General features: G+C 42.8%; 1 protein-coding gene across 1 annotated transcript in view; it reads left to right on the top strand.

Moving 5' to 3' along the window:
• The first annotated feature begins 9,725 nt into the window (after positions 1-9,725).
• Positions 9,726-15,776, top strand: part of ripor1 (RHO family interacting cell polarization regulator 1) — a 26,927-nt gene continuing 20,876 nt past the window's right edge. Inside the window, exons 1-5 of the mRNA XM_034879795.1 lie at positions 9,726-9,952; positions 12,776-12,899; positions 13,645-13,797; positions 15,226-15,304; positions 15,470-15,493. Of these exons, the coding sequence (XP_034735686.1) occupies positions 9,817-9,952; positions 12,776-12,899; positions 13,645-13,797; positions 15,226-15,304; positions 15,470-15,493 (516 nt within the window). The 5' untranslated portion in view covers positions 9,726-9,816. The remainder of the gene's footprint in view (positions 9,953-12,775; positions 12,900-13,644; positions 13,798-15,225; positions 15,305-15,469; positions 15,494-15,776) is intronic.

Here is a 15,776-nt window from a genome sequence, read left to right as displayed (position 1 = left end):
ATTCATCATCCATCCATCCACACGTCGTTCACTACACTTACAAACAAAGCCACGCCGGTCTAGGAGACAGGAAGTCTGTAGCGTGTCGCCCCATCGGTATCTGTAGTTCTAGACATCCTTTGGCCAGGGTGACATGTGGTCAGCTGTCCAAGACCACTTGTTTTGATTGTACCACTACTTCTTCTACTCTGTCTACTGGCTAATTACAGCCACGGGTAGCCTATAGCGCCATCTTCTGTCTAAACTATGCTGTAGCCCACTGTGTTTGTGTGTGTGGTTTTTTTTTTTTCTTTCATTTTTTTCTCCTCATTCCAAAAGATCGTTTCTAATTCACTTGACAATTGTGAATGGAATCACAGCTGGGCTTTATCTGTGCCTGCACAAAAATAGGACTGTTAGGCAAGATTTACATCCTTACGTTTTGGTTTGAAAAGGAATATCTCCTGCTACGTTTCCCCCTCTCATTCCCCTTGCTCTGGTGTTTCCCCCTCTCATTCCCCCTGCCTGCTCTGGTGTTTCCCCCTCTCATTCCCCCTGCTCTGGTGTTTCCCCCTCTCATTCCCCCTGCTCTGGTGTTTCCACCTCTCATTCCCCCTGCTCTGGTGTTTCCACCTCTCATTCCCCCTGCTCTGGTGTTTCCACCTGTCATTCCCCCTGCTCTGGCGTTTCCCCCTCTCATTACCCCTGCTCTGGTGTTTCCCCCTCTCATTCCCCCTGCTCTGGTGTTTCCCCCAGAATGTAGATGAGACACGAGGTTTGGGTGTGTTGGTTTAAACGGATATAAGTTCTTCCACTGGAGATAAAAACACTTAAAATCACGGCAATTACTTTTGGCTCAATACTATACTTTAAAAAAAACTTAGGTTAGCGGTGTAAATGTAGCCTCAGTTTTCAGGCTTATCAATTCTGTCCCCAAGGTTTCTTCCTCATAAATGAACCTTTGTGAAAAATGTGTCACTAAGTTCCCCAAAACTGTTTAAAGCTGCAGAAAGTAGGGTTTGTTTAAAAAAAGATAAAAAAGTGATGAGCCTGAATTAATGGTGTTTGGAAAAGTGGACATTGATACTGTGGTGAGAGAATGTTGGGTAAAGACTTCTGTGTGTGTGTGTGTGTGTGTGTGTTTGTGCGTGTGGGTGTGTGTGTGTGTGTGTGTGGGTGTGTGTGTGTGTGTGTGTGTGTGTGTGTGTGTGTGTGTGGTCTGAAACAATATGTCCAGCAGGGAGAAGGAGGGGCAGGAAAAACCGGTGATGTCAGCAGGGAGAAGAAGAGGAGGGAGGACCGCCTTGCTTTTTCCCTTTTCCTCCCCCTCCCTCTGCCCCCGCTCCTCCACCGCCTCCTCTTATCAGTGTGTGTTAGTGAGAAACAGAGAGAAAGAGGATCAGTAGGTGAGTGGACGAAGGATTAACAACTGTGACAGTGGATATGGGGGAAGAGAAAAAGGCAAATAGACCGGGATAGAGAGAAAAAGGTACCAGATCGAGAGTGAGCGGGTAAAGAAGGAAAGGAAAAGGCAAAGATCCAAAGGTACAGCAACTAAGAGTCCACTTGGAGCGAGGTCTGAGCGGTTGGATCTGGAATTGGGTGGACCTGTCGCTAGAAATACTTGCCAACATCCACCAGGACTGCTACCATGTACAGTGGATATGGAGGTAGGAACCAGTGCCATGCAGCTCCTCTAATCATTTACTACAGGATGAAACTAACTTTTTTTTGTAGTTGCTGGTTAACAGGTTTGTAACTTATTATGAGGAGACAGGGCTGTTGCTGTAGTGAGGCTGGAGAGCTGTCGAGAGACCAAACCTGGGACTGTTTTAGAGCAGCATTTGATTGTTAAAGTTGTACGAGTTGACGGAGGTCCCTCCCTGAAAAACATGCTTTCGGTCTTAAATGCAGTTTCTTTTTTTTTAGTACTAACTTGAATTGATTGGTGATGTCAAAACCAGTGTTTCTCCTACTAATGAATAATCCGCTTTAAAGGTCGCTGTGCTGCTTCCACAACATGCTGGATCAAGTATAGGGCTGTAGTAACCGACGACTACTTTCATTGTTGATTTAATCTGTTGATTATTTTCTTGATTAAGCCATTAGTTGCTTGGTCCTAAAGCCCAAGATGACATCCTCAAATGTTTGTCCTGTTTTATCCACAACTCAAAGATATGCAGTTGACTGTCCCAAAGGAGAGAAGAAATTAGAACATATTCCCATTTACCAAGCTAGAGTGAAGGAATTCTTTCTCAAAAACTAACTCGAGCTGATTTCAGGGCTGGTTTCGATACCTAGTTCTGCTCTGGATATGGTGTGAATATCCAGATCTGCTTAATTGACTTTAAAGGATAGTTCCATATTTATTCATGTCTGTCTTGTTATAATACTCACATGCCAGCATGTGCAGTATATGGATGCAGTTTTGAGTGTTCCTGCTGTCCATACTGACACGGTACGAAAATGAAAATAAGCAGTGAGATATATTTCTTAGTAAAACTGAAACTAAATGAAAACTATGGAAGGGAATGTAAATCAGGTCAGTTTCTTCTGTAACTTTAATATTTTACAACTGATTTAAGTAGATGTTCATTTCCGTCAACTCGAGTGACATTAAAACAAAGAAATTGCAACATGGCATCATGATCAAGTGGCGTGTTATCTGTACACATTGTAAGCTATTTGCGTGTATGTCCACGCTGTACACACACATATACACACCACTTGGCGTGTCATCTCCAATTGCCGTGTTATCACTACCAACCCCCATCAGACAAATTGGCGTGTCATACATACGCCATTTCATGAGATCCTTCTGGAAACTGAACTAACTCGACATACCAGAAGATGGCGCTGTGACGCAAATGCTTTACGACGGACACTAAAGAAGCACAAAGATATAAAAATAAAACATTAAAGCCATTCCTATAGAACCAGGCACTTTGTATGGCTATGTAGTTACTAAACTAAATCTTTCTAGACAACTAAAACTAGCAGGCCCACTCTAGCTAAAAATCTAGTGAACAGTTCAAACCTAGCTATGAAGTAGGCCTGCACGATTTTTTTTTAATGACTTTGATTCTCACTTAATTTTACCGGCCGCCTTCATCCCAAACGCTGCTACTTTCTTCTGTGAGTTTAAAACATAGACTGTGTAAAAAGGGTGCTGCGATGCTCTCCCTTCTCTTCATCGGAGCCTCTATGTCTACAGGCTCGTGGTGAGCCAGGTGGTTTTGTCATGGTTCATGTGTGCAATAAATATTACACTTAGTAAGAAAATAATCATGGCAGAGTGATATAAGCTCAAATTTATTTTTATTTATTTGTTCATATTTTTGTGTGTGTGTGTGTGGTTGTAACCCATGCTGTGTGTGCACCTACACCTTATAACGGTACAAAAAACCCTGAGAGGGAATATGTGCTAAAACACTACAACTCTGGAAGATCCACATGAGATTTGTGTAAAACAGACTGCTGTTGCATTTCCCATCCTGTACACACATACCAATGTGTACGGGGGGGACGGCACCATTTGGTCCTGGCATTTTGATATAGTCAGTATACAGGAGAAACCATTAAGGCATTGTAACCTCTCCTCTAACTCTTTTAACAGTCCATTTTGTCAATAATATTAAATAGCAAGTTAGTTAATGTTTCATAAAGTCTGTTCTGTTTTATGACTTCAAGACTTATCTTTGTTGCAGGGAAAAAAGGCAAGACAAATTTATTTACACAGTTTTTAATTGTTTATTTGGTAAAACATTAACACTACTCCGAAGCCAAACCCCACATACTGTATGTGGTCAAGAAAAAAGAATCTGTGTGGCATGAATGTTATCCTGATAGGAGTGGAAACTGGGGTCCTTTTTTATGAAAAACAAGTAGATTCTCTGATTGCAATTTGTTAATGTGAATATTTCTGAGTTTCTTCACTCCCCTGTGACAGCAAACTGAATATCTTCTTATCGGCAAATAAAATAATTGTTAGTTGCAGCCCTAGTATTATGCGGAAGTTGCCATGACAGCAAGTACAAATGGAGGAAGTGTTGCAAAGCAACAACAAATATATTCAGCAGGCTTCTTATTAAAAATGATTGAAAAAGAGGAATTGAGGTTTAAAGCCCCGAGTCTGTCAGCAGCCTGACTCTAAAGCTCTCATTTGTGTTGCTCTAGCAGTTTGGAAATGCATCATGAGTTGGTGGTGCCTCCTACTTTCTTGTTACCAGCAACTAGTTGTAAACTAGTGATTTACAGTAGGTAGTCAGGTTTCACCAGTAAAGGTTCTGACACACCCACCCCACGGCCGACTGTCAGTAGAAAAGGCTGTCGGACTGATCAGTCGGCCCCCCGAGTGCCTCGGAACACACCAAAGCAACGCCGACTCTAGTGTATGTTCCACACGTGCTCAAGGTGTAATACGTCTCCAACAGCAGGCGGAGCGAATCTGTGTTGTCACCCCAAAAAATGGAAACCGGAAAGGACAGATTATCTCTCTAGACCTTGTAAACACAGAGCACGCTGTTGCCAGTCATCGTTTTCCTCAGAGACTGGTGATAGTAGTCAAGACTGTTATTAGTAGTAGTAGTAGTAGTAGCAGTCAAGACTGTTATTAGTAATCAAGACTGTTGATAGTAGTCTAGTTGGATCATTGTCACTAGCCGCTGAACGGAAGAACATACGATGGCGAGTAGAAGATACTGGCCTTGTCACGTCCGGTTTTCTCGTGCACGGATTCTCTAGTTAAAGGCTAGCACTCATTGAGTCGGACTGCCCACTTGCCGATCCAACAAGTCAAATCGGCCCAAATGGATGCCGACAGCCCCTCCTACTGACAACGGCACGGAACACACCAAACAGACTTGAGTCACTGACCTCGCCAGACTGTCTGATGGCCGTTAATTAGGTTTGTGTGTTGGAGCCTTAAAACTTAAGTAGGGCCTTATTTAAGTGTAAATGGGATGTGAGGATTGAGGAAACATCTGTATGGCTATGTAAACAGGACGTCACTGCAGCGTCCCAAGTTTGACAGAAAAAAAGGATGCATGAAACTTCACTGCCAACCGTTTGGCATAGATATATGTTTTTGAGTTTCTGTGTAGTTAAGGGTGGTATATGTGATCACGCAGCGTACTGACCATATTTTATTAAGTCAAATTTTATTGAAATATGAATTTTGTGTGTAGGGATTGACAAATATCAGCCCAGCTGATTATTGGTGCCGATGTTTGGTAATTTAATTAGTGTAAACAATCAAAGAAAACCACACACACTGCTGTGACTGCGCCCTCCCAGTGCGTGCTCCCGGCTGTAGACACTTCGTTCCCTTAACGGTTGAGCCGACAGAGACTAAATTATTTTTAATTGGTTCAGCTAGTGCGGCAAGCTAACGTAAGAAACTGCTAACTTTACACGAGATATGTCTAGCACAAGATCGTTACTGTAACACCTTTTGCGGCAGCGCCTGAGGGCAGCTGCGCTGCGATGGTGGACGCTCCCTGTCATCAGATGAAAATGACGGGTCATTGATCTCTCCTCGATCCTGTTCTCCATCACTCCTAGCCTAGCTTTCCCCAGCTTCTGAGGATGCAGACGCCTTGTCAAAAGACATGTAAACAGCACAATGGCTTTAAAAGGGGTATAAAGTCATAGACATTTATACTGATGATGTCAGAGGACGGCTGGAACGCTCGCTCTCTGTGTGAAGTATCGCAGCAGATAGGATTACATCCTTAGTAGTTGAAGGTCAATGAAGACGCCATGGATACATAAAATGTTTTACATTTTATGGATGTGATGCTGGAACAAGGGGGAGAAAATACAGCTGAGGAGGCAAAGCCCCCTTTTTTCCCCTTGTGGTGCTGGCGTGTCCACAACAAGCGAAGAGCGGGCTGCAGAGGTCTGCTAACTTCTCTTCAACTCCCCCGTTTAGCTCCAACTGCACGTCTCTTGAAGCAGTTCATCAGATTGCAGCTCCCTGGAGACACAGCTATATGCAACTTTTTCCAAATATGCAGTAGTACTCCCCAACAGCTGTAAACACACTGCCCCCTTTAATACACTCTTTTCAAATCGGTCTTGAAAAGAAAGCAGATACTTTCATTCCCCAAAATGTTGACCTATTCCAGTAAGAATTTTGAATATCTGTCTACTGTCCAGGCAGCTTCTGGTTTGGATTCTTTGAATAGAAACTTACATAGTGTCTTCTTGTAATGTTGTCAAAGTTAATAATTGTTGCATGCGATTACTACAAAATCAGGCATGGTGCTCACTGCCCTTAAACTTAATAAAGGTTTTTTCAGACACTAGTTTCCCTTTCCTGGAAGTTTGCAAGCATGTGTGTACAGGAAAGCTTTTGGGTTATTCCTGTGACTCAGAATAGCCATAAACTGCACTATTCCTATTTCCTGACCCTGCCCTCCTTGCAGGATGTTACTCCCTCCTGGGTTTCCTTTTCCTAAAGACAGTAATATGAGGGAGGAAAGGACCGGAGTTATGAAACTGAACTATTAACTTCAGATGAAGCACTAATGATCCCAGGAGGAATACAAGGGACTGACCTTTTGTTCACCTAGCTTAATAGGTGCTTAAATGGCCACGTTTTACCTAGAGAAACCGCTTGAGTCTTAGAGGCCATTCTTTCACTGTCACTCCTGTGTGCTGCCAGCCAGAGACAGGAGTCTACCTCTTTCTCCCGCTCTCCTCTCTCTCTTAGTTTGGCAATTTGGCCGATGCCATCTTGTTTTTTTTAATGATCTTTGTTTGAGTGGGTGAAGCTGAGGAAGATGACTCAGCCATGACATTGTTCCTTGGAATGGTGCTGTAAGAGGGAACATGGAGTTTTACCGGCTTTTCCAATTAAGTGCTTTCATCCCTGAAGGTGCAAACTCTGGATTGCAAGAAATATATCCTGCCTCAGTACATATATCATCTCTCTAGTAAGAGCAAGTACATTAGCTTTAAATAAGCAACTACAAAGAACCATATGAAAGTGCAACTGTAAGTTGTTGTTTTTTTTTTTCTCTCTCTCTCATCATCATCATCATCATTGTCCAAGGTGCAGTCAGAAGAGATTTGGCGGAGGATAGGCTTTCAGCCATCCTGATGTGAATACAGAGCTCATTCTACCGTTTAGGAGCCAGGACAGCAAACAGCCGAGATTTCGTTGTCCCTCGCTGTAAGGGGTTGGCCGATGCAGAGCGGAGTGGGCGGGTTGGGGTGTAGGGTTTGACCGTGTCGATCAGTCGATCTGCTGCTTTCTGAATGAGCTGGGGAGGCCGGATGGCCCAGCCAGGACGGAGTTACAGTAGTCTAGATGACAAGAGCCTGAACCAGAATCTGAGCAGCATTCTGCGTTAGAAGAGGACGTATCTTTCTGATAATATGCAGCATGTATCTACACAATCGTGTTGTTGCAGCACAGTTGGCAGTGAAGGAGATTTGGCCGTCAAGTAGTCTGGGTGGAGACCACCACGGAGTTGTCCCTGGTAGTCCCCTGTGGTAGACAGTTTTGAGACAGAACTTTCACACTTTCAATCATACATTCAACCCGTCTGTGTTGCAAGTCACTTAGGAACAACACAGTTGCTTGGTGTTCATTTCCTTCCAAATTTGAAATTATTTAATTTAAAACACCAAAGTAGTTTAAAACAAGGCAAATTTAAACTAGACTCTTTCAGTGTTTTGGTAAGCCATCCACTGAAGCTACTGCCGCTTCGAGTGGCACTGCAGCAGACCGTTACGTCACAGAAAAATGAGCCAAATGCAGTAATGTTACAATAAAATGTTTGTAGAAAAAGTTATTGTTATATCCTACCTCAGTACATATCTAATGTTTCTACTGACCAATTTTAGTTATGTGTGTTCCTTAAAAAAACATCAGTTATCAGATTTCTTTTACTTTCTAAATCTGACTTACAAACTATTTGTGTACATTGCATTATCAGTTCCAACATTCTTGTAGCGGCTGTGGTCTGTTACAGATATGACTATTGGATTTTTGTTATATTAGCAAGTAAATGCACTCTCATTTGGAGCATTTTGTATTCTAGAAAAGTTCCACTGGAATGTTTGATTGGACTTAGCTCTGTAAACACTTTTAGCACAGCTGTGACAGGAAGGGCATTATTTTACCAATTAATTGTGCATAATAATGCATCATACCTTTCTAGCTGTTCCCGTCCCACCGGATGAAGCCTGCAGTAGTATAGCTGCACTATTAGGCTCAGCAGTATTATTAATATTTCTTAACACATGTGTGTTTTTCCGCTTTCCGCTTTCCGTGTGTGTGTGTGTGTGTGTGTGTGTGTGTGTGTGTGTGTGTGTGTGTGTCCAAAGCTGGGGTTTTGGGTACTACATACAGTACATCAAGAATTTTCTAACGTTAAGTTATGTCAGAGTTTATCTCTTTCTCCATAGAAGTAGAATCAGGACTGAAAATGACTAATAATAGTTTGAGTATGCCAACAGAAAATCTATTTCAACATAATTAACAACAATCCGGCACATTGATTGGAGTCCCAATTCAGATCTCAATCAACATGCACGTCAGCGTAACGTGTTACTGTATTGTCAAATGGAAGCAGCACTTTTTTGTCATATATTACAGTGCTAAAAAACAGCAGATGATCATGTGACATGTGCGCTTTTTTTGGCGGATGCTTCTTTTTTAGGTGATGGGTCTAATTGTTTTTCTAGAATACTCCCCTGCTTCATGCGTTGGGCTACATGCAGCTCTTCTTTGATTGGTGATCTGAGATCATTATTTAGTTAAGCAATAGCTGACGACATGATTATATCACAGCTCAGTGGCGTTGTTTTGCAGGTAATATTAGCATACACTAGCAGCTAGCACAGGCAAAACCTTCCTAAAGACAGTTAGGAAGGTTTAATATTGCATTGAAAATATGCTAATTATAGAGTATACTGAAAGGGATACTTTGCTGATATTAATCCAACTCCAGGGTTTTCCCCTGTGTAGTGCAACCCCGACGGCCCACAGGGCCTTAGTGGCCCCCCCATCGGGGTAAGCCACTGGGAATTGTCATGTATTTTTTTTTACTTTTTTTTGTTTTTAAGATTATTTTGTGTGGGGTGGATTTATGCCTTTATACTTATAGGGCAGCTGAAGACATAAAAGGGGAGATAGAGGGGGCTTTAGTGGATGCTGATGTTTGAGGTGACAAAGTTTCTGGAGTTTTTCAAGCTCTGTAAGCACAGATTTGTTTTTTTGTCACAATTGATGTTTTATGTCAGAATTTAGGGAACAGTAGCTTAGATCTTTTTACGTATATTCATACTTTTCATATAGAGTATATGACATATGACTGGTCACAGTGCAGGGATGTGTTTGACTATTAATAGTATATTTATAATTTCTATCATCTAGCCCCAGTGTAATAGTACAGGTTTCAAAGGTAATGATTTACCCTTTGGGGACTGTAAACGTGCACAGCATTTTCGCCTGTCTGTCTGTGGGTGTGTGTGGTGTGTGTGTGGTGTGTGTGTGTGTGTGTGTGTGTGGTGTGTTTGTGTTCTAGAATGGTCTGGGAGAGTGAGGCCAGAGAGCATCAAACAATAGGTGTGGTGTCATGGGAGGCTGAGTGTGTGGCACAGAGCCCGGTGTTTATGTCAGAGCATCAGCACCAACAGAGGAGATGGTGTGACTGGATCCTGTTGTTATCATTCAGCAGAACTGGACCACTGTTTGGATCAGGTAGGGAACACAAAACGCAGAACTGGCTTTAGCTGAGCGATTTCTGGACAACATGCATGTAGTTAAAGTTTGAATGGAGCTGCTGGATCATTAAGCTAAATGGGATGTTGAATGATTAGCTCATGAGCGTCCAACAACAACAACAACAACAACAGATTACATGGAGACAGGACAGCGGAGTGGGACGGGGAGAGATGTGCAGACTACCACTGCCCTGTCTGAACCAGGACTGTGAAAGAGACATGGAGCTCCGTCAAGGTTGGTGTTGTACATCAGCGTTTAGGTTTGGGGTAGGGCTGCACAACATATCTTTTTTATAACCTCATCGCAAAATCAATCGCCGCAGTAAACACATCGCACAAGGCTTCGACATATCACAACACACACTCTGAGATCTTTAGTGTTGGTCATTTTTAGTAGTACTTTTAATTCTTCCACCACTGGCCAAAACAAATCCTAAGCATGCCAAGAACCAGATTAGCAAATAAATCAGCCTCCCAGACTGCTGTGGTTTGAGAATGTTGTTCTTGTTTTATGACACCTCCAAGGAGCTGACACCATCATTATCAATGTCTTAAGATGAAGCTCCTTTATTCGCCAATAAATGCTGGCATCGATAAAAGACTGACATCGGTATAAGTCTTGGGCAAAAGGGAAGATTGTTTCATAGAGACTTCTCACTGAGCTGAAACTGGATTGTATCCAGACAGAGTTATCACTTATTATCTAGACTTTGTAATGGAGACGGTAAAATGCTGACAACACAACATGATGACTTAGCAGGAACTTAAAAAGGAAGTGACTGAATGTGGAAATTGGCCCACTGTGCCCCAACCTTTCCACTTTTCAGACTCGGTTTGTCTCTCTGCTACGCGTTGTCTTCTTTTATCTCACACTCCCCTTCGGCTTTCTGGGCTCCGTGTGGGTACTTTAACTAGGTTAGGTCAACAAATGGAGTCCCACAGCGTGCCAACACACACACACACACACACACACACACACACACACATTGATTTTCAAGGGTGGAAGTAAGTAATTAGTTTACCTTTGGTTACTGTTATCAGAGTGTTTCTGAGACTCCCAAGTTAAGAGTACAATTGAATTGTTCCTTTCTATTCAGAGGGAATCTTAAACACATTTGTACTTAAATGGCTGATGAAAGTTGTACAACAGCAATCCACATTGCCAAAGTACTCTCTCCATCCTTTGTATTTAGTTCAACTCCAGCGAAATTGACCTTATTTTCCTCTCCAGCCAGATGACTGCAGCCCTCGGGACTATCTCCCTTTGTTAAATTTCCTGTCAGGAGAGGCAGTTGCTTCTAACTTCCTGTAGGATTGTGACATTTCCCGTGCTGGGGGCGGGATGGGGGGGGGGGGGGGGGGGGGGGGGGGGGGGGGGGGGTGGCAGTCATCTTGCAAAGGCCTTTTCAGCTGTTTGAAGAAACAGGATACAGGACACTGGATAGGCCACAGTAGGAAAACACTGCTTTAGCTGACAGAAATGAAGCGCTGACTTAAGCCACAACAACAAAACACTGCTTCAGGCCACAGACTTCAAATGTTGGCTAAAGGATTAGCCATCTTAAGGTGATGTAAAAACAGGTGACATAATGTATCCAGATATTAGCCATTTTAGTTTGGAATTTTAGCCAAGATATCTGATATAACGGGATGCAAAAAGGCTTCTGAAAGATGGATTGTGGCAGCTTGTCATAGCAATAACACTTGCTGTATCAGCTATTATACTCATGAACAGATGCTTTCCAAAATCCATCCAGACTCTTCATCTACACAGACACCAACCCTGCACTAATTTTTGCATTTTTATTTGTGTTTTTTTTGGGGTGGCAGTAACTCAGTCCGTGGGGAGTTGAGTTGGGAACCGGAGGGTCGCTGACTCAGGTCCCCGTGTGTTTGTGTGTGTGTTTGTGTGTGTGTAGATGTGTAGTGTGTTCTAACAGAGTATAAACATTTAAAAGTATACATTAAACCAATTAAGATTAATAAAATCCAGTTTACTGACCGGTGAAATCAATTTACATGTAATGATAACAAAGGCTCCTTATCTTATCCATACATGTGGGGGGGGGGGGGGGGGGGGGGTGGATTTCCCCCTCTCTGATCTACATATCCCTGCCTCTGCTGACTTATTTCTATCCCCGGTGGGGATAAATGTATCACCAATAGGTGACTGTGAGCCTGCTACAGGCCCCGCCAGATAACCGTGTTTTCAGGGGCCGTGGTAGTGGAGTTTAGCCTGAAAAAGTGAGGTGACAACGGTAGAGTTTAGGCACCAAAACAACAAGTTAAGTAAAAGAAAAATATTGTTACCCATAGAGCCCATTTTCACTTTGGAATATCATTTAGTCCACTTCCTGACAACCTTGTAATGCTTCGTATGACATGCATGTACAGGGTGCATGGTGGAGGCTGGGGGTGGTGCTGTGACTAACTGCCACTTTGCTCATTTGAAAGCCATGATGTCTCTCTCATGGTTGTGCCAAATTCTCTGCGGGGGCAAAGCAGAGGAAGGGGAGGTAATCTTGTCCCTTATGACCTCATAAGGGGCAAGATTCCAGATTGGCCCACCTGAGCTTTCATTTTCTCAAAGGCAATTTGGCTGCGGGGACTCATATTAATGTTAAAAAACCACATTATGTGACATTTTAATGCCATGGGACCTTTAAAACGGAGCCCCTATAGCCTCTTAAAGACCGTCATTTTGGATGAAATCGCTGGCCCTCCATCGGGTCTCTTAGGGTTAAAGGATAATCTCTGGATTCTATAAATTGATTCATGATCATTCAAATGACAGTTGATTTCAACCCAGCCCTAATGATTTAAAAAAATATACACTATATGAAGCAATAATTCAGAATTTTTTAATTTTATCTCAATTATTTGCATTTGATTGGATGTTAGGGATTTTATTTCCTCCTCTTTCCATACATATACATATTTATTGTCTGCACATGCCCATGTGGTACTCCTTGTGATTTCCTATTTGCACAACATTGTGTTATATGGATGACAGAAGCACATGGCCCATCAGTGTGGTTCTTCTCCTCCTCTCTGACAGGGAGTCCATCCCGAACTCTCTCCACCATGTCGCTCTCTGTTCGCCCAGCCAGACGCCTCACCTCCAGATCCATCACTAGGAGTCAGAGCTTCACTGGAGTCAACACCCACGACAAGCCCTACAGGTACACACACACACACACACACACACACACACACACACAGACACACACACACATAGCGGTGAAATAGGGCCACTTTCTTTGCATTCCTGTAATATTTCTAGACCAGGTATGCTGCTTGGTCCCCTCAATCTACCTGCCCAGTGATACCAGTTTTTACAAGGTAGAACTGAACAGATATTGGTATTTGGGGGCAAAAATCACCATGTTTTGGACCAAATGCACTGATTGCGATATTTTAGGTTTGACAATGAGATTTGTGATAATTGCTTTTCCAACTTTTTTAGACACAGATGGTAATAATAATGGTCCAAAATGATGTGAAATTATGTGAAAATTTGGTTAAGGGAGGGCCCATAAACCTGTGCCAGATGCAGTCTTCCACAGACCTAGGGAAAACACTCTATTGTAACTTAACAATTAAATAATTGTTAATAATTATTAATTAAGATGCGTCTGCATGTTAAAATACAATAATGTGGTAGCTAGTGATAACGAGAAAAATATATCATATGGACAAATTGTATTGGGGCGACAGACAGACAGACAGACAGACGGAGAAAGAGAGATGGACGGACGGATGCAGAAAAAGGGACGGTTGGAGAAAGAGAGACAGACAGTCTTATGTGATATAATAGTATAATCTAATTATGAATCTAGGATTTAAAAGTTCTGTTCCAGAGTTTGATTAGGCTGGTGTGGGGATGTCAGGCAAGGATATCTGACCATGAAGTTGCTGATGTTACAGGAACCTCTCAGTGTTTAGCACTCCAGGTCTCAGCAGGAAGACCAGCAGAGCCAGCAGGATGTTTACCATGTCCACCAAGTCCAACACCCCACCTAAGGTCCCTCAGCCTGAGCGACTGGACCAGGTCTATGAGGCGTTGAAGAAAGGCCTTCAGTGAGTACATGCCCTACACACACAGGCACGCATACATACAAAAAGCAGCTGCAAGCTTTCATTTTGAGGGATCATGTCCTTGGCACTGCCTGTGACTCCTACTCACTGACTGATATTTCTGCAATCCTGGACTGTACTATTATAGCAGTATGGTTCCAGAGAAAGAAATAGGGTTGACTAAAATCTGCTGTGTCATGTCCCTGTCTACCCAAAGAACTTTTCACAGATGCACATTATAAAACTGGCTTCAATTTGGCAAGAAACAACTAAAGTCATGTAAGCCTGCACTGGAAAAGCGAATAACAAACTGTGTTTGTTAATGCTAATATGAGGCTTAAAGGTCACATGAACAGACGTGAACCCGTGAAGTCCCAACTTTTATAACAAACGGGTCTTTCTCTTCATAATCAAAAGGCCAATTGGTTTACAGGAATTGGTCGACATTTTGGGAAATCCTTGTCTCATTTGCCTTCTTGCAGAGGCTTAGATGAATGGACTGAAACCACCAACATAATGTATCTGTCTGTTATCTTAGCTTAGCATAAAGACTGGAAACAGGACCAAGCAGAGCCTGGCTCTGTCCAAGGTTGAAACATTTGCTTCCCAACACTACCTAAAGCTCACTGATTAACACGTTGTGTCTCGTTTGTTTAATTATTTTCTACAATGTCGAACTGTTGCTTTGAGATCAACTTAAGGGAAAGAAAACACAGAACAGTCGGCTCCAATTCATTTTTGTTAAGAAGTGATGAAACCTGGAGAGGAGCACAATGGGACAGCTGGCAGTGAGAGATGGTCAGGTAGTGCAGATTATTTTCTTAAAGCTTCCGCACATAGAAGCACAAATATCTGCCTGGTTTGAAACCTGAAGGGGTACATTTAACTGCTTAGTGGGCATCGTCAGCCTGCAGCTACCGTCAGGGGGTGCAGCAACAACGCATGTCTCTCTGAGTGAATAGGCGGGGTTGGCGCAGCGGGGACACTCAAAAAGAAATGGAGCCGCCTGCGGCCCATAGTGGAGACAGACTCAACCTTTGAGAAACCCAATGCTACATCACGCTGCGGTGGCCAATCATGTACCGCGGATCAGACTTGTCAGTGTGTTAGGTAGTGTGAGGTGGAGAGAGAATCCCACACGGGAAACATTGCTGCCACAAGAAAATTTAGGAACAATATAAGGGTAAAAAAAAAAAAAACACGAGCTCTGAAGTGCCAGAGAGTTTGTGTAATAGCTGAATGTTTCCTGGAACAACAAAGCACTCGCTAAGTCTCGCTCCTCTTCTTTCTTTTTTTCTCTTTCTCCGTGAAATGAAGCTGCCTTCAAGTGTGGTCGGAAACACTCTACCCGACGCACATACCTGCGGCGGATGACTGTTAAGCTGTTACACAGCCTTGCCCTTTAACGTGTGTGTGTCCTTGTCCTCTCAGGTCCTACCTGCAGGTACATCAGATGGACTGGGACAATCTCAGCAGACAGATGAAAGAATCAAAGAGGAACTCCAGACTGGTACGGTTGGCTCGGCACTGCAAGTGAAAAGCATTCCTTTGACCTGTGACATGGTGCAAATTGTATATTTTGTGTGGTGTTAAAACGTCAATAACAAAAAAAAGTTAATCTCTAAAAAAGAAAAACCTGAGTCATACTGATGTCTGATGTTTTCTGCCTCTTTAGGGTTTCCTGTATGAGCTGGACAAGGTGAGCTACTGTCAATGCTCTAATGCTTTCCTCAACTGCAAAGACAATAGGAGACAAGTTGATATTAGAGACAGGCGTTTCTTTCTAATTCAGTTTTTTAAGTAAAGGAGCACATTTCAGTAAGGTGCCTCCTGTAGTACATTTCCAACCATGTTCTCTTGATAATTCAGTACAGGGATTTCCCTAGCTTTCTGGAAGACTTAGGTGCATGTACAGTTGTGGTCAAAAGTGTACATACACTTGTAGAAAATCACAATGTTATGGCTGTCTTGAGTCTTCAATA

The sequence above is a fragment of the Etheostoma cragini genome, chromosome 8 (genome assembly GCF_013103735.1).
Source record: "Etheostoma cragini isolate CJK2018 chromosome 8, CSU_Ecrag_1.0, whole genome shotgun sequence".
Taxonomy (NCBI): Eukaryota; Metazoa; Chordata; class Actinopteri; order Perciformes; family Percidae; genus Etheostoma; species Etheostoma cragini.
Note: the sequence above shows the minus strand (reverse complement) of the source record. Positions and strands in the feature narration are given on the sequence as shown.